The sequence below is a fragment of the Schistocerca gregaria genome, chromosome 10 (assembly GCF_023897955.1).
Source record: "Schistocerca gregaria isolate iqSchGreg1 chromosome 10, iqSchGreg1.2, whole genome shotgun sequence".
Lineage (NCBI taxonomy): Eukaryota > Metazoa > Arthropoda > Insecta > Orthoptera > Acrididae > Schistocerca > Schistocerca gregaria.
The window spans coordinates 72,256,765-72,275,365 of NC_064929.1; the positions used below are offsets into that span (position 1 = coordinate 72,256,765).

Genomic DNA, 18,601 nt, shown 5'->3' on the forward strand with positions numbered 1-18,601 from the left:
CACAAAGCCAAAACTGAAACACCAGTCCAATGGATGGTGTCATTATGGGTCGCCACGAAAGTCAAAGGTGTGCCAGAGCCCTAGTATGGTGAAAGTTATAGTGATTCTCGTGTATGACTGTGATGGTGTTATCCCAATGCATTACATTCCTCCATGGCAGACAGTCAAGGCACAGTATTACTGTTCGTTTTTTGAGCATTGCCTGCGACCAGCTTTACAAAAGAAGTGGTCACTCTTTCTGTGTAACCCACCCATCATTTTGCACGACAATGCACAGGTGCATACAGTGAAGGCTGTGGCTGCTCTGTTTGGTTGATGGGACTGGGAAGTAGTGTACCATCCACTATACTCCTTGGACTTGTGATTTGATTCCGAAGATGAAGGAACCACTTCATGGCATTCAATTCACAACTGTTCTAAAGATTCGACAGGCAGTAGATCGCTCCATTCGCACCATCAACAGAACAGGCTCTGCTAACAGTATACTAGGCCTTCCACATCACTGGCAATAGGTTCTACACAATGCTGGTGACTACTTTGAAGGACAGTAACAGGCGCAAACATGTAACTCTTTTATATCAGTTGTGAATAAATAGTTGCCACTATTTAAGTTCCAACTGTCATATCTATATTTCTCCTGTCCATCATATCCATTATCTCTTCTAGCTTTCCTGTCAGTGTTCCAATGTTCCAAGTTGTAATTTGTAGAGACAAGATGGAAAGGAGGAGGCAGTAGAGAACTGAGGAAAGGTTACAGGTTGTGTTGGAGTGGAAATGAAGAAGGAAGACATCAGGGAGTGGGAGTTGTTGTGAGGGACGCCTAAAAAGAAGAGGTACAGAGGATCAGCAACAGGATAATGGAGAAATATAGAGGTGGTTCTGGTGTATGCCCCTCAAGTGGGCTGTACAAATAAAGAGAGGCAGGACTTAAAGTAACAACTACAAAAGCAGCTGGACTGACAAAGGATAACAGTTATGGCAGATTTGAATGAGCATGTAAGGAATGAAAGACAAGGGTATGAAAATGTATTATGTTCTGAAGGATGGGGAAGTAGAAATGAAGAAGGAAAGATATTGCTGGAATTCTGGAAGAGAAATGGTTTAGTGATAGGTAACTCATGGTTTTGGAAAAAAATGGAGCCATAAAGTAATATGGTACAGCAGTAATGTAGCACAGAAATCTTTGGTGGATAAAATGCTCCATGATTGGGAAATTAAGAAGACAGTAACGGATATAAATGTATTATCATCTGAGGCTCTGGATGGCGACCACTGGCTACCGGTAATGAGTAGGAGAATCATGAAGGAATGGAAGAAGAGAGAGAACCAGAAAAGGAGAATAAGAGTATGGAAATTGAAGGAAAAGGAAGTAAATGAAGAATACTAGATTATAAGGGAAATGTTAGCAAAGGATGAACCAAAAACAAGAGAAAAGGACTGGGGACATTTAAAAAGTGCTATGGTAGACACTGCAGTAGCTGTATGCGGAAGGACAAGTGCAAGAAAAAGGTAGAAGGTGACACCTTGATGAAATGAAAGAGTCAAGGAGGTAGTGGGAAGGAAAAACAAGGCCTTCAGACTGTCGTTCCGAGAAAGGCCTGAATCAGCAAGTAAGGTGGATAAGAAAAAAAAAGAAAGAGGCAAAAAAGACAGTGGCTGAGGAGTGAAGAAAGCCAATGGAAGAATGGAAAAAGATGATAGAGGAAGACAGTAGAGGAAGTAAGAAATTATTGTAGGGAAAGGACAAAAGTAAGAGGAGAGGTTTGAGAGAGGATGCAACAATGTTGGATAAATGTGGTTAGTAACAAAGAAACACTGAAAATAGTGTGGAAGGAGTACGTTGAGCATTTGCTAAATTTGAATGGACTTGGAAATGAGGATAATAGACTAAAGGACACAGATGTAAACTACAGGGATTGGAAAAAGGACCTGACATTGAAAGAAATGGAAATGGCACTGGACAAGATGAAAGGCAGAAAGACACCAAGCATGGATGAGATAAATGTCAAAATGGTGAAGGCAGCAGATGATATCGGGAAACTGCTGAGGGTGGCGTAGAATGAGAAAAAGACTCCAGAAGATTGGAAGAGGCACTAATTGTCTCTGTATTCAAGAATGGGAGTAGGGGGGATTTTAGAAACTAAAGGAGAGGCACACTAATACCTTGTTGTGCCACAGTATATGAAAAGATCCCCGAGAGCAGAATCCAAATAAGGATGGAGACCAAGTTGAGAGAGGAACAGCATGGATTCAGTCCTGGAGGGTCAACTGTTATCTCATATTTGCATTGAAGCCTTTCCACGACCACCACTATGAATTTGGGGAGGATCTTGTAGTGGCCTTTCTCGATACAGAAATGGCATTTAGTGTGTAGGAGAAAGATCTGGCAAGCACTAGAAATGAAGGGAGTGGAAAAAGAGACAATAATCAGAGAGGAGGAAATGTACTGTAGACACTTGAGTTGTGTGAAAGTGGGAAATTACAGGACGGATTGGTTCCGGCAAACAAGTGTTGTGAAACAGGGAAGTGCACTGTCACCTTTCCTCTCTATAGATGATGAGATAATGACTAAGTTTGCAGAAAAAAAAAACTGGAGAGGACAAGATAACAGCAAGGGTGTGTAGTACGGATGACTTGATGCTCTCGGGAAACAGGGGGGAGGAGATTCAGGAAAAACTGTAAGCTTGGGAAGAAACTGAGAGTCTGTATGGAATGAAATTTAATATCAATAAATTTGAGATCCTGGTTACAACTAGAAAAAAAGGCAGACCTATTAGTGGAATAAGTATTGGATATGAACAACTAAAGATGGTGGGAGGTATCAAGTACTTGGGAAGTGTGATAGAAAAAACTGGAAGAAATAAGAACGATATTAGTGAATGTGGCAGATAGGCAAAAGCATTCCTGCTAAGTGTCAGGAGCCTCATTTGGAACGAAGATGTGCCACAAAAAAGCAAAGAAATAATACTTACAAATTACTACATCCCAATGCTGACATATGCCCTAAAAGAAGAAAAGATATGCAAGCAGATTACAGGCATGTGCAATGAAGTTCCTCTGAAGTAGGACAGGAGCAACATGGAGAGGGTGAGGAATGAAAGGTTAAGAAAAATAGTGAAAGAGAAACCCTTAATAGAAGGACAGAAACATCAAGGTTAAGATGGTACAGACACTTAAAGAGAATGGAGTACAAGAGGATTCCCAAGAAGGTACACATATCAAAAAAAGTTTTGAATCACCTAGATTCCAAGAGTTCCGGAACCTATACAGAAAATTGGAATAGAGATCAACATAAACATCATTTCCACCCTTTTTATTGCTTATGAAAACCACACATTGCATGTTGTACCAGCATACAGCAAAACCTGGATAGGTGGTGGTCCAGATTGCTGTACACACCGGTACCTCTAATACCCGTAGCACATCCTCTTGCATCATACATGCATGTATTCATCATGGCATGCTACCCACAAGTTCATCAAAGCACCGTTGATCCAGATTGTCCCACTTCTCAATGGCGATTCAGCATAGATCCCTTAGTGCAGTTGGTGGGTCACATCGTCCATAAACAGCCATTTTCAATCTACCCCGAGCATGATCGATAGGGTTCATGTCTTGAGAACATGCTAGCCACTCTGGTCAAGCGATGTCATTATCCTGAAGAAAGTCATTCACAAGATGTGCACGATGGGGCGCGAACTGTCGTTCATGAATACAAATGCCTTGCCAATATACTTCCAATGTGGTTGCACTATTGATTGGAGGATGGCATTCATGTATCGTACAACCATTACTGCGCCTTCCATGACCACCAGCAGTGTACGATGGCCCACATAATGCCACCCCAAAACAGCAGAGGACCTCCACCTAGCTGCACTCGCTGGACAGTGTGTCTAAGGCATTCAGTCTGACCAGGTTGCCTCCAAACACGTCTCCGACGATTGTCTGGTTGGAGGCATATGCGACACTTATTGGCGAAGAGAATGTGATGCCAATCCTGAGCGGTCCATTTGGCACATTGTTGGACCCATCCATACCGTCCTACATGGTATTGTGGTTGCAAAGATGGACCTCGTCATGCACGTCGGGAGTGAAGTTGTGCACCATGCAGCCTATTGCGCACAGTTTGAGTTGTAACACAAAGTCCTGTGACTGCACGAAAAGCATTATTCAACATGGTGCCCTTGCTTCAGGGTTCCTCCAAGCAATAATCCGAAGGTAGCGCTCATCCACTGCAGTAGTAGGCCTTGGGCGGCCTGGGCAAGGCACGCCATCGACTGTTCCTGTCCGTCTGTATCGCCTCCACGTCCAAAAAACATTGCTTTCATTCACTCTGAGATGCCTGGACACTTCCCTTGTTGAGTCTTTCCTGACACAAAGTAACTATGCAGATGTGACTGAACCATGGTATTGACCATCTAGGTATGGTTGAACTACAGACAACGTGAGCCATGTACCTCCTTCCTGGTGGAATCACTGGAAATGATCAGCTGTTGGACCCCCTCCATCTAACAGGCACTGCTCATGCATGGTTGTTTACATCTTTGGATGGGTTTAGTGACATCTCTGAACAGTAAAAGGGACTGTGTCTGTGAAACAATATCCACAGTCAACGTCTATCTTCAGGAGTTCTCGAAACTGGGGTGATACAAAACTGTTTTTGATGTGTGTACATGAAATTAAGATGCAAAGGAAATGATCAAGAGGAAGACCAAGGGATAGATGGTTGAAAGGTGTAGAGTAGTGTGTTGAGAAAAGAGGCAAGGACTGGACAAAAGTGAACACCGGTAGAAGTTGGGAAATCATGACTACATGGGGAAGCTTATGTTCAAACAGACTCTCCCTGGGGCTGGAAACTGTTCAGATGATGATGATGAATGGATTACATTCATATGTAAATATTACTACATACTGACCATTTACAAACTCTCTCTCTCTCTCTCTCTCTCTCTCTCTCTCTCTCTCTCTCTCTCCAGACACATACAGATGTGCAGAAGAAGGAGCCACTGGCTCCGAAAGCTTGTAGAAGTTGAACCTTTGTGTGTGTGTGTGTGTGTGTGTGTGTGTGTGTGTGTGTGTGTGTGTGTGTGTGGGCGCGCGCGCGCGCGTGTGTGTTCTCCTGCCGTGCCACACGGCATAGTCGTGCGGTCTGAGGCTCTTGCCAGTGTTCGTGTGGCTCCCCCGTCGGAGGTTTGAGTCCTTGGCATGGGTGTGTGTGTTGTCCTTAGTGTAAATTGGTTTAAGTTAGATTAAGTACTGTTTAATCCCAGAGACTGATGACCTCAGCAGTTTGGTCCCACAATTTCTCCTGGTGCTACTTGGTGAGTAAATTTTTTATCTATCCTTTTACACCACAAGTGTTAATTAATAATTCATAACTACTACCTTTTAGATGTTACATAGATAGATGTTCTTCTATGAAACAGAAGGAATTCTCAAGGAGAAACTTCAGTTTGTTTTCCAATTTTCAGTCATACATTTTGTATCACTGGCTAGGTGACCAAAATTTTATAGCTGAAGTCAACCTTAATGTGAAATAATTAATGTCATTTTTTTCTTCTGTTAACAGCAAACAGAAATTAAGTGGAGGGCATGTAATTATCTGGGGCTGCTTTTCCTGAATGCGTTCACATCACCAGCTTTACTCTGTGACAACATAAATGGAGGTATAATGAAAATATTTGAGGCAATAAGACATTTACATATGTAAAAATTTCCTGTCTCAGTCACAAAGTATACAACTGATTTCAGTGTCTCATACCATCATCAGATATAAAATTCTTGGCTACGAATACAATGAGGTGATAATTCATGGCATAGCGACTTGCACATGTACAGATGGTGGTAGTATTGCGTATGTAAGGAATACAAGGACAGTGCATTGGTGGAGTTGTCATTGGCACTCAGGTGACCCATGTAAAAATATTTCCAATGTGATTGTGGCCACGCAGCGGGAATTAAGAGACTTTGAAAGTGCGGTGGTAGTTGGAGTTAAACGCATGGGATATTCCATTTCAAAAATTGTTGGGGAAGTTAGTATTTCGAGATCACATCTTCAAGAGTGTGGTGAGAACATCAAATTTCAGGTATTACCTCTCACCACAGACAACACAGTGGTCAATAGCCTTCACTTAACAACTGAGAGCAGCAGTATTTGCACAGAGTTGTCAGTGCTAACAGACAAGCAACACTGTGTAACATAATCACAGAAATCAATGTAGGACACATGATGAATGTTGACAGTGAGCAAAATATGGCATTAATGGGCTGTGGCAAAAGGTGACTGATGCGAGTGCCCTCGCTAACAGCACAACATAGCCTGCAGCACCTGTTCTGGGCTCGTGAGCACAGCAGTTGGACCCTCAATGACTGGAAAACTGTGGCCTGGTCAGATGTGTCCCAAATTCAGCTGGTAAGGAATCAGGGTAGGTTTTGAGTGTGGCACAGGCCCCATGCAGCCATAGACCCAAGTTGTCAACAAAGGCACTGTGCACATTTGTGATAGCTCCATAATGGTGTGGGCTGTGTTTACATAGAATGGACTGAGTCCTCTGGTCCAACTGAACCAATCAGTGACTGGCATTAGTTACGTTCGCCTATTTGGAGACCATTTGCAGCCATTCATGGACTTCATGTTACAGATGACAGTGCGCCATGTAACTGAGCCACAATTATTTGCACTAATGTTCTGGACAGTATGAGCAAACAATATGGCCTCCTTAATCGTCTGACATGAATCTCACCAAACATTCATGGAACTAATTGAGAAGTCATTTTGTGCATAAAATCCTGCACAATTATGAATGGCAGTATGGTTCAACATTTATGCAGGGGACCTTCAAGGACTAGTTGAGTCCTCATTGCGTCAAGTTGCTGTGCTATGCCGGGCAAAAGGTGGTCTGACATGATATTAGGAGCTATTGCGCAATTTTATATCTGACATACAGCACTGAAACCAGTCATATGTTAATAAAACTAATTTCCAACTGAGACATTATTTTTACGTTACTAAGAGGACTGCAATCATTACAACACAATGTCACATTCTAATAACATGTTTGCCACAGTGCACCAAGGATTCAGTGTTCAGACCAAAATGACACTCATAATCAGGAAACCCACACCCTAGAATATGCCACTCAGTACAGCTACATTTGCAGTATGCATGATTACTGCTATAGGTAACTAGCTTACTCTCTGTTTTTTCATTCACTAAACAAAACCATATTTCTGTGGAAATTTAGCTTATGAGAATAGGATTTTCAGAATACAGAAGCATGCTAGTGAACTATGTCTGGTGCATCCTGCACTTGACTTACGAGACTAGGATTTTTGGAGTACAGAAGCGTGCTAGTTGAATTGTGTCTCGTGATAGTTCTAGAACATCCTTCACAGACATCTTCAAAAAAATTTGGTAGTTTGAAAACTGTTTCACAATACATATATCTGTTTATGTGCATTGTCAATACCAATAATTCTCTATTATGAAACGAAGTGCAAGGCAGAAATATAATACTAGCACTAAAAATTTGAAGGGCTTAACATCAGTACAGAAAGGAGTCAGATACATGGAGACTTGTGTTTTTTAACTTGACAGCCTTTTAGATAATGATGAAGGTCTTCTACATAACATGCAATTTTAAGATTGAATTAAATAACTTTTTGTTGAGCACCTCCTGTAACTCCATTGCAGACTGACTCAAAAGAAAGTCTTACGATAAATGTTTTAGGTTATTTTATCATTAATATTAGTACTATAACAGAATTACATTGCACAGTGTTAACACAAAGTACATTAGCTGCCATTTCACTGGCACTAATGGGAGGATATTTGTCCAGTTCCCATTCCTCACGTGCTTGCTGTTGTCAAATGAAACATCTACTAAAAGAACTAACCTATTTTAAGAGGAGTGCATGTGCTCTATTAAACAAAGTTGCAGCTGTTAATTATGTCTATCGTATGTGGCGTGGTTTCAAAAAATTTAACTAACTTGACCGTTTTTTTTTTTTTAAATAATGCTGAGTGAACCTGTTCCTTTTATAAGATTAACCACTTACAATTTCAGCTAGTTTGAAAGTATGTTACTCAGGACCCTTGAAATTTCAATGGCATATTTTACATTCTCAAGAAAAATAATTAAAGACTACTATTTGTGAAATTACAATTAAATCAATACTATGAAACGAATACCCTTAGCTGCATACAGGCATTGATATATGTCAACGGGGGCAGTTGAAAATGTGTGCCCTGACCGGGACACGAACCCGGGATCTCCTGCTAACACAGCAGATGGTCTATCCATCTGTGCCACCGAGGATAGTGCTACTGCAGGGACTTATCTCTGGCACGCCCCCCCCCCCCCTCCCCCCCTTGTGAGACCCACATTCCCAACTTATTGTCCCGCACTATATTGGTCGTGCCCCTGCCCATTACACTCATTACTTTACTGATTCCCATATGAGTTTGGGCAATGTGTGTGCATCTGCACAGAAGATGGTCAAATGGCTGGTAAGCTTTGACTAATCCTTTTTTCCCCCTAAGGTAAGTCTTTCCACTCCCAGGATTGGAATGGCTCCTTACCCTCCCCCTTAAAACCCACATCCTTTCATCTTTCCTTCTCCTTCCCTCTTTCCTGACGAAGCAACCGCCGATTGCGAAAGCTCGTAATTTTGTGTGTGTGTTTGTTTGTTATTTTATTGTGCCTGTCTACCGGTGCTTTCCCGCTTGGTAAGTCTTGGAATCTTTGTTTTAATATATTTTTCCCATGTGGAAGATGGTATCTGTTTCCAGACATGTCTGAAGGAACAGATATTGTCGGTGACCATGCAGTTCGTTAGAATGAAATTACAATTAAATCAATACTATGAAATTAATACCCTTAGCTGCATACAGGTGTTGACATACGTCAACGGGGACAGTTGATAATGGGTGACCCGACTGGGACTCGAACCAGGGATCTCCTGCTTACACGGCAGACACTCCATCCATCTAAGCCACCGAGGACACAGAGGCACAGAGGATAGTGCAACTGCACGGACTTATCTCTGGCACACACGCCATGAGACCCTCATTCCCAACTTATTGTCCTGCACTATATTCGTAGTGCCCCTCCCCATTACACTCGTTACTCATGGCTTTACCAATTCCCGTATGAGTTTGGGCAATGTGTGTGCATTCATTTCATAGTATTGATTTAATTGTAATTTCATTCTAATGAACTGCACGATCACCAATGGTATCAGTTCTTTCGGACATGTCCGAAAGAACAGATACCAACTTCATATATACATAGTTAAGGCTCACCGACCATTTGACCGTCTTCTATGCAGATGCACACACATTGCCCGAACTCATACGCGAATCGGTAAAGCTGCGAGTAATGAGTGTATTGGGCAGGGGCACTACGAATATAGTGCAGGACAATAAGTTGGGAATGTGGGTCTCACGGGGGGCGCACCAGAGATAAGACCCTGCAATCGCACTATCGTTTGTGTCCTCAGTAGCTCAGACAGATAGAGCGTCTGCCGTGTAAGTAGGAGATCCCGGGTTCGTGTCCCGGTTGGGGTACACATTTTCAACTGTCTCCGCTAACATATATCAACGTCTGTAGAGTATTGATTTAATTGTAATTTCATTCTAATGAGCTGCACAGTCACCGATGACATGTCCGAAAGAACAGATACCATCTTCATATATAACTACTGTTTGTTACAAAAACAAAAAATAACAAAGGAGCAAAAACTACGTTAATATTATTTTCCCAAACGATAACCCGTGCTTTGTTCAGTAATTTTTAGAGATTATCTCTTTTTAAATGAAGTCACTGTTCCTTATACTAATGAAAATTTTGTCCTGAGTCTTTCTGTATCTTCTCATGACTGTCAACTGATAATACTGCCCTGTAGACAACAGCAGCAGCATTAGTAAACAATCTGATAATGCTGCTGTTCTTATCTAATAAATCATTTAATAGTTTCCTGCTAAATAAAGGTTGAAGAATTATCATCTCTAAAATCTGGAACGTAGGACACATTTATGTTCACCTTGCCAATCCGCTCTTCCTTTTCGGCTTCCCACTTGGCAATGCGCAGCTTCTGCAACGTCTGCCGCCCCTCGGCCCGGAGGTCCATCTTCATCCTCTCAGCCTCTATAGCCTCCAGCTGCGCCATAGTCTGGAGGGCGCTAACCTCCTTCAGCCTGCGTTGTTCCTGCAGGTGCTTTGTTGCGAAACTCTGGAATGTCAGAGTTCATGAACATTTAAATTATAATTAGAGTAAGAAACTGAACTCAATAATAATAACTGAAATAGCATAAGGAAACTAGTCAGAACAATAGCCTTAACATAATTAGATTAGGATATCAAAAGACTTGGATCAAATCCAAAGGTCTCTCCCACACAGATAACTTAGTATTATGATACAGTAGTCTCGATATTTCACATCTCATAATTTCCCATAAACCTGAGACTCATAAAAAATAAAAATAACAAAAAAAGGAACAAGAAAAAAGTAGACTGTACAGTGTATCAATCCTAGATCCATTTCCCCCACCCGCTCGTAGCACAGCCCCGGTCAAACCACTCACTCCTCTTGGTTTTGTAGGTGCCAGTGGCCCCATGCACATGCTTCTCCTTGTTATTGATAGTTTACACAAGCAAAGTACTGTTTAGGGTTTCTTGTTGTCAACACAGAACTGTTTCATTTTCTTTATTGGTTGTTTCTGTTTGTACACCTACAAATGAGCGATGTTACAACTGAGAAGAAATTTGTTACTAAATGTTTAGTTACAAACACTGAGATGACTTAAGAAAGGAGAAGCAATAAAAAAGACTTGCTCTTGAATACGGTGTTGGCAAAGTTGCTATTGGTGACTGGTGAAGAAACTGACTTATTTTGGAACAGTTTTCCTTAAAGAAATGCTGTGAAGGATGTTTTAACTGAAAGGCTATAAAGAAGCCAGGGTTTGAAAAAATAAATAAATAAATAAATTTAAAAAATAAAATAAAATACAAGTGAGGCACTGTTAACATGGTTAATTTTTTTCATTATTGTTTTACTTATTTTTTTCATACAAATTTCAATAGTCCAAGTTTTCAACTGTTTGAGGTGGTCCCGATACCGTTCACCTAGAACTATCGAGACTCTACTGTACTCTACTCGGGTTTGCTTCCAGATTTATAAGTCAAAACCGCCACAATATTTTAACGGTTCAACCAATCGTCACAGTCAGGTGAGATGCTGCTACTGTCCAGTTTCGTCTAACTGATGCCACATTTGAGCAGGTGCCTCTTTATAGACTATTAAAAGATACTCGGTATATGCACCAAATGCTATACCAAATGCAAAGGAATTCGAGTAGCGTGGACTTTTAATCTAGGTCATTGAAAGCTTCTGTGACTTGCTCAGAGGACAGCCCTTGTCCCTACAATAAGATTACGATATTCTGAAGAATGAAAGTTTTTCAGTTTACAAGCCGCGTCACATTGAACAAAGTACTCGAGCTTTTGATAACTGTCTCTGCCTTAGTCATCAAGAGTTAAAATCACTGACTGCTTAGACCGGCACGGTGTTCTGTTTATAAAGACACAAAAGCAACATCTGGAATCTTGCAGAGAGTGCACTAGAGGCAAGCTGGGCAGCTTGTAGCATCTCCGTCGCACTACAAGACTGAATAACATCACCGTGATGCCAGGGACTGCTACCACATTCAAAACGGCCACTCTCACTTCTCCAGAAGCATTAGTCCTCTGTCTTTCTTTCTGTCTGATGTCTAAAGTCTGTCCCGCCCCTACCATGGGTGTACAGCTGGTCGCTGTTAAAATTGTTGCTGTTTATTTTAACTGTAGACTCTTCCTTTATAGAAGAAGCCCCAATATGATAATGACTGTGGCAAAATTTTCATCTTTTTTCATGTAATTCATGGGTGGTTTCTAGGTAATGTTCACCCATAGCCAACATTTAAAGTTCCCTTTGTTTAATATGTTGAGAATGTCCTACACAACACTCAGGAACAGTGAGAATAATTTTCTTATATAAACACGACTTGCAGGGTAATACACATGCTGAAGAGACACAGGCTGAGACCTGTGTTCTGACCTCCCAGATAAGAGATATGTTACACTCCATTAAAAACAACATAGGCCTTAGTTCCTGGTGTGTATGGTGTCCCCTGTGAATATGACAATATTTACATAGCAAAGGTTGAAAATACCACTTCAGTTGTAAATTTCTTTATTTTCACATGACTGTTATAAGCCAATCTTCAGGTGTCATTGCTGTGCTGTAGTCCCCGAGCGCCGCATGTACAAGGTGCAATGAGCTGCCTGTGAGCATGTGAAAATAAAGAAATTTACAACTGAAGTGGTGTTTTCAACCTCTGCTATAATGCTCAGTCGCAGATATTCTTCCAACAGGATTGTTTGTAGTATTTATACAGTACTAAGAGTTTGCACTGTTCTTGATCATTGTGCAGAGCATTCACAACACATTAGACAAAGGGAACTTGACCACTGTCTACAAAATTGGAATAAAATACTACGAGAAAACACAAAAGTTTCAACTCAAATATCATCGTATTGGGATTTTGCTATACAAGCAGGATACAAAATTAGAATAAACACCAACAATTTTACGAGAGGCCAGTGACACACACTTAGTAGCACACAAGGACTGGCTTGGGATATCAAATGCAGGCAAAGACAGGCCCAACTCTTGTAGGGAGATGGGAGTAGCAGTTTCAAATGCAGCACCAACCCCTCACGCCACATGATGTCATTCGGTCCTGTGGTGGGACAGAGCTGATACGAGCTGCCCAGCTTGCTTACATACACGTGTCGCTTTGGCCCTCTCTGGAAGATTCTAGATGCTGTCTTTGTACCTATATTAGAGCACCACACAGCCCTGGCAGTCAGTGATTTTAGCTCGTGATGATGACGGCGAAGGCTCGAGTATTTGATTTGGAGTGACACAGCTTATAAGCCGAGAAGATTTTATTGAAGCAAGCTAGCACGAAAGACGCCGAGGACACGTGCTGAAGAATGCTTCATCCACAGCTTGTCATAATGCTCAAAAAGCAACAAGATCTTCATGCTAGGTGTAAGGAACATTGTCAGTAGTGTGCCTGATGTCATCCTCAACTGTATAATTAAGGTTACAGTCCAAACTGTTACCTGTACCTTCTACTATTATTACATCATCACCTTTCCCATAATCCTACCCTAACCAGCCTAAATCACAGATAACACCAGTGAGCCCTATGCTTCACTTAAAAATTCTAGTTACCCGTTAATCTCTTCCCACAGAGCTTTGTACCAGTTCTGATATTCTCCTCCTGTGATTACTACCCAGGAATAAGACTGTCTTGATTTTCTTAAAACTTCCTAGATTTAGCTTGTATCTTCTGTCATATACCATCAGACTGATGAATTTCTTAAAATTGTCTGATTGCTTGCGTCCACTGCCTCTAGACCTTTGAAGCATTAAGCAACAAAACTCTGTGGAAAGAGATTAACGGGTAACTAGAATTTTTAAGTGAAGCACAGGGCTCACTGGTGTTATCTGTGATTTAGGCTGTTTAGGGAAGGATTATGGGAAAGGTGATGATGTAATAATAGTAAAAGGTGCAGGTAACAGTTTGAACAAAAATTCACAAAATGTGCAGAATGATCACACACACATAATCATCTTTAATAAGCAATACTGCAAACTTCAGGCTGCAAATCTGCTTACTCTTTTTGTGCTACTACCAAATTTGAAGACAATTTTATTCCCATTATTGTGTAGTCGTAGTGGCAATCACAGTATCTCCAAAAAATCGCCAGTGTCATACCCTATCTACATTATACTCTGCCAGCTATCAGATACTTCCACCTACAAAACTTGCCACAGCAATCCCGTTTCAGAAATCCAGCAGGAGTCCAGTCGATACTCAAATCCCAGAACCTCTCCCAGAGTCCATCTCTCTACTCACCCCTACTACTCCCCACACTCTTACTTTCTACCTATTTCCTAAAGTCCATGAACCTAACCAGCCAGGATGCCCCATTGAGGCCGGTTACTGTGTTCCCACTGAGAGAATCTCTGCTCTTGTAGACCCACACCTTCAACCTATTAACCAGAACATCCCCTCCTATACAAAAGATGCCAACCATTTCCTCCACCAACTCTCCACAGTTCCAGTCCCTTTACCACACGGTGCCCTGCTCGTCACTAATGATACCACCTCCCTTTACACTAAAATGTCTAATGCCCACGGCCTTACCGCTATTGAACACTACCTTTCCCAACGTCTGATGGATTCCAAGCCAACAACCTCCTTCCTAGTCGGCATGACCAACTGTATCCTCACCCACAATTACTTCTCCTTTGATGGCATTACCTACAAACAAATCCAGGGTACAGCTATGGGCACCTGTATGGCACCATCCTATGTCAACCTATTCATGGGCCATCTAGAGGAATCCTTCCTAAAAACCCAGAATCCTAAACCCCTCACCTGGTTCAGATTCATTGATGACATCTTTGTGATCTGGATCGTGGGTGAGGACACCCTATCCACATTCCTCCAGAACCTCATCAACTTCTCCTCCATTTGCTTCACCTGGTCCTACTCAACCCAACAAGCCACCTTCCTAAATGTTGACTTCACCTCAAAGATGGCTACATCAGTACCTCCGCCCATATCAAACCTACTAGCCACCAGCAATACCTCCACTTCAACAGCTGCCATCCATTCAACACTGAGAAATCCCTTCTGTACAGCCCAGCCACCCGTGGTTGTCGCATTTGCAGTGACGAGCGATCCCTCTTGAAATACACTTAAGGTCTGATGCCTTCACAGACCATAAATATCCTCCCAACGTTGTACAAAAAAAAAAAAAAAAAAAAAAAAAAAAAAACCCATGCCTTATCTTTTCAGACTACCACCACGTCCCAAGTCTCACCGTATGGCCACAGAGGAGCACTCCCTTTGTAACTCAGTACCACACAGGACTGGAGCAACTGAGTTACATTCTCCACCAGAGTTTTAACTACCTTTTGTCGTGCCCTGAAACGAGAAATGTCCGGCCCACTATTCTTGCCACCCCTCCCACAGTGCTATTCCACCATCCACAGAAACCTTCACAATATATTTGTCCATCCTCACACAACCCCTGCTCCCAATTACTTATCTCATGGCTCATACCCCTGTAATAGACCTAGATGCAGGGCCTTTCCCATAATCCTCCCACCACCACCACTTATTCCAGGCCGGTCACTAACATAGCCTATCCCATCAAAGACAGGGCTACCTGTGAAACCAGTCATGTGATATACAAGCTAAGCTGCAACCACTGTGCTGCATTCTATGTGGGCACAACAATCAACAAGCTGTCTGTCAGCATGGATGGCCATCGACAAACTGTGGCCAAGAAGCAAGTGGACCACCCTGAAGCTGAACACGCTGCCAAACATGACATCCTTCCCATCAATGACTGCTCCACAGCCGGTGCCATATATATCCTCCCCACCAACACCAGCTTTTCTGAACTGTACAAGTGGGAACTCTCCCTGCAATACAGCCGACGTTCCCATAACACTCCTGGCCCCAACTTTTGTCAGCCATTTTTCTCACTCATCCAGCCCCTTCCCTGTTCCCATTCCAGCACTACACAGCCGCCATTCCACCATTACACTCAGTCTTTTTACTTCTCTCCTTTTCCGCTCCCCCCCCCCCCCCCCCCCACCCACCCACCCAACCTGTCCCCTACTCTTCGTCTAACCTGCAGCACTTCACTGTCCGGCACCTGCACCATACTATCCCTGCCCCAGCCTCCTCCTTACCCCCACCCAGTCGCGACTCCCATCACACACTGGTGCTGTGCTGCTGCTCGCAGCGTGGGTTCAGTTGCCTGAGACTGCAGCTATGTGTGTGAGTTGCCTTTGTGTGTGTGTGTTGTGTGTATGGTAAGCAGCAACTTTCCTTTTCATAATATCGTTATACTCTATATTGTCACATCAATGCGACCACTGGTCAAAAGCCTGAATAACCACCTTTTGCAGGGTGAGACTTGCAGACAGCGAGTCAATGAGTTTCTGGAAGGTACCGACTCCAGTATTGCGGCCAGCTCTGCTAGGTTTGTCTGTCGAGGTTCTATGGCACAAACAACCTGATCGAGGTGGTCCCACAGATTCTCTATTGGGTTTAAATCCGAGGAGTTCGGTGGCCACGGGAGTATGGTAAACCCACCCTGGTGCTCTCTGAACCACGCATGTGCACTGCAAGCTATTCAACTCACTTAACTATAGTGGTGGTACATACCATGGTGCTGAGGAAAAACAAACTGCACGCAGGGTTGGACACGGTCCCTGAGTGTACATGCATACTTGTATAGATCCACTACGCCTTTCAGAATGACGAGTTCACCCATGGAATGACATGAAAATATTCCCCAAACATAATGCTAGTTAAATGGTTGCAGGTATTTGCTATCAGACATTTCATGCCATAAATGCCAGAGGTCATCTGTCCCATATAGCATAAAATGATTTGTCTGAAAAGGACACCTGTCGCCACTCAGTGGGTGTCCAGTTGCGGTGTTGGCATGCAAACTCAGCAACGTTCGTGGAATGGTTATTGAGGAGATACTGTTGGTAGCCCCTTGTGTAGTAACCAAAACCAACTGCGGGAACACCTTGGGCTGAGGATCAGAGCCGCCAGGCGGGGAAGCCGGCGGCGGTGGAGCACGCACCACCGGGTAAACACAAGGACGAGTCGGACGACAGTCCAATGACAACAACCGACCACGACCGACTATGACCGACACAACAAGGAAGAGGTAAACAACGGAGGCTTGTGGAAACCACAACACCCAAACACCAACAGTAATTCCACTCGGAACCAGAGCCAGGCAAATGTCAACAACGAGCAATGACCAGAATGCAGTACCGCCGAGATAGAAATGAAATCCAGAGCGAGTACCAGACTGACTGGACTAGGGCAGAGCGGGTCCGTATATACGAAACCGGAGGGAGCGGCTATTGGCTGCGGTCTGCACGTGGCGTAGCGGTGGCGCCCTTGCTGCGCTAGAGCCGCTGTGCGGAATAGCCGCCGCGGAGGCGGAGCCCTCTATGGGCTGACCACATCCATTTGTTCTGCCGCGTGTTCGACTTCCGCGGCGGAAGGTACTAGACCTTGGTTCACCTATGCAGTCATTTGCCCAACAGTTGCATGTCTATTTACTTGTACATATCTGTTCAGCTGGCTTTCATCCATGCCATCTACAGCCAACAGTGCACCACTGTTGCCTCATCACCAGTTTTTAATAGTGGCATTTTGCCATGCACAGTATCATGCAAACAGTTTCCAAACTTAGCTGTTTTGGAAATGTTTCACCCTTGACACAAAAGTCAATGATCATGCCCTTTTGGACTTCAGATAAATCGCTCCATTTGTGCACTATGACAATGATTGCACTGTCTTGCGTGTGAATTTGACATGCTTTATATATCCTCCCCCACTGCTAACAACTGCTATTACTACCACCTGCCATCTGTAATTGGCTATTGTGCACTGACATTGAATATAGGTGATGGTCTCATTAACGTGACTGTACTGTGTAACATTACATCCAACGTGAAAACAATGCTGACATTGCACAAACTAATTGCCATTTTTCCGGTCAATTCTGTGACAGTTTCCACGCTCGTCCATTTTGACAGTACCTCGGCAGGCACTTTTGTTAAATAAAAATGGCATACTACTACACTGTGTTACAAAATCAAAACAAGGCACACATCATACTTAGGAATAAAGTTGCATACAGTAAACATCAGATGGATGATATACTGGCAGCTGCTGGATCAATATCACACTGTTGTTCAATAAGTGGAATAGCTTTCTGATAGAAAATTTGATGGATAAGGAATCTGATTGAACGCATTTTCTCTGTAAAGAAAAAATACTCTGTACACCATTGCAGCTGGGAGAATCCCTCAAAACTATAACTGCATCACGTGTAAGTCATGAAAATGTGGCAGGAGTACAATTATTCTCATCTACATTTACATAACTATAATGCAATTCAAAATTAAGTGACTGGCAGAGGGTTCATCAAACCACTTCAAGCTATTTCTCTACCACTACGCTCTAGAATGCTGTGCGAGAAAAATGAATACTTAAATCTTTCCGTGTGCACTCTGATTCACCTTATTTTATTAGAATAATCATTTCTCCATACGTAGGTGGGTGCCAAAAAAATGTTTTTGTATTTAGAGGAGGTTTCTGGTCAGAATGGTGGTGAGGGTTCTTGGCTAACAAATGTGCCTTGTTTCAATCAACTACAAATGCACTTTGTCTCAGTCACATCTAGGCAGTGACAGAATATTGTGTGCAGCACATTTTGGTGATGTGACGAGATTATAGATGCAAAAGTTAATTGAGCAGTGATACGCAATCAAATTTTGTTTTAACATGTGTAAAATTAGACTCAGATTATGACCCTAATTTGTGAAGCTTTCAAGCAGGAAGACATATCCAAGATGGGAATTTACGAGTGGCACAAGATGCCCCTGGAGGACCAAGAAAGCATGGACAACAGTGAGCATTTCAGGTGTCAAGGAA

At 42.7% G+C, this 18,601-nt stretch overlaps 1 protein-coding gene across 3 annotated transcripts in view; it reads right to left on the reverse strand.

Annotated features, from left to right (window-relative positions):
* The window catches only part of LOC126293444 (meiosis-specific nuclear structural protein 1-like), a 98,729-nt gene that overhangs the window by 73,697 nt on the left and 6,431 nt on the right, over positions 1–18,601 (reverse strand). For all 3 annotated transcript variants that reach the window (XR_007552289.1, XM_049986677.1, XM_049986676.1), the window contains exon 2: positions 10,045–10,233. Coding sequence is in view for 2 of the 3 variants with exons in the window: in XM_049986677.1 (XP_049842634.1) it covers positions 10,045–10,233 (189 nt within the window). In the remaining variant the exon portion in view is untranslated. The remainder of the gene's footprint in view (positions 1–10,044; positions 10,234–18,601) is intronic.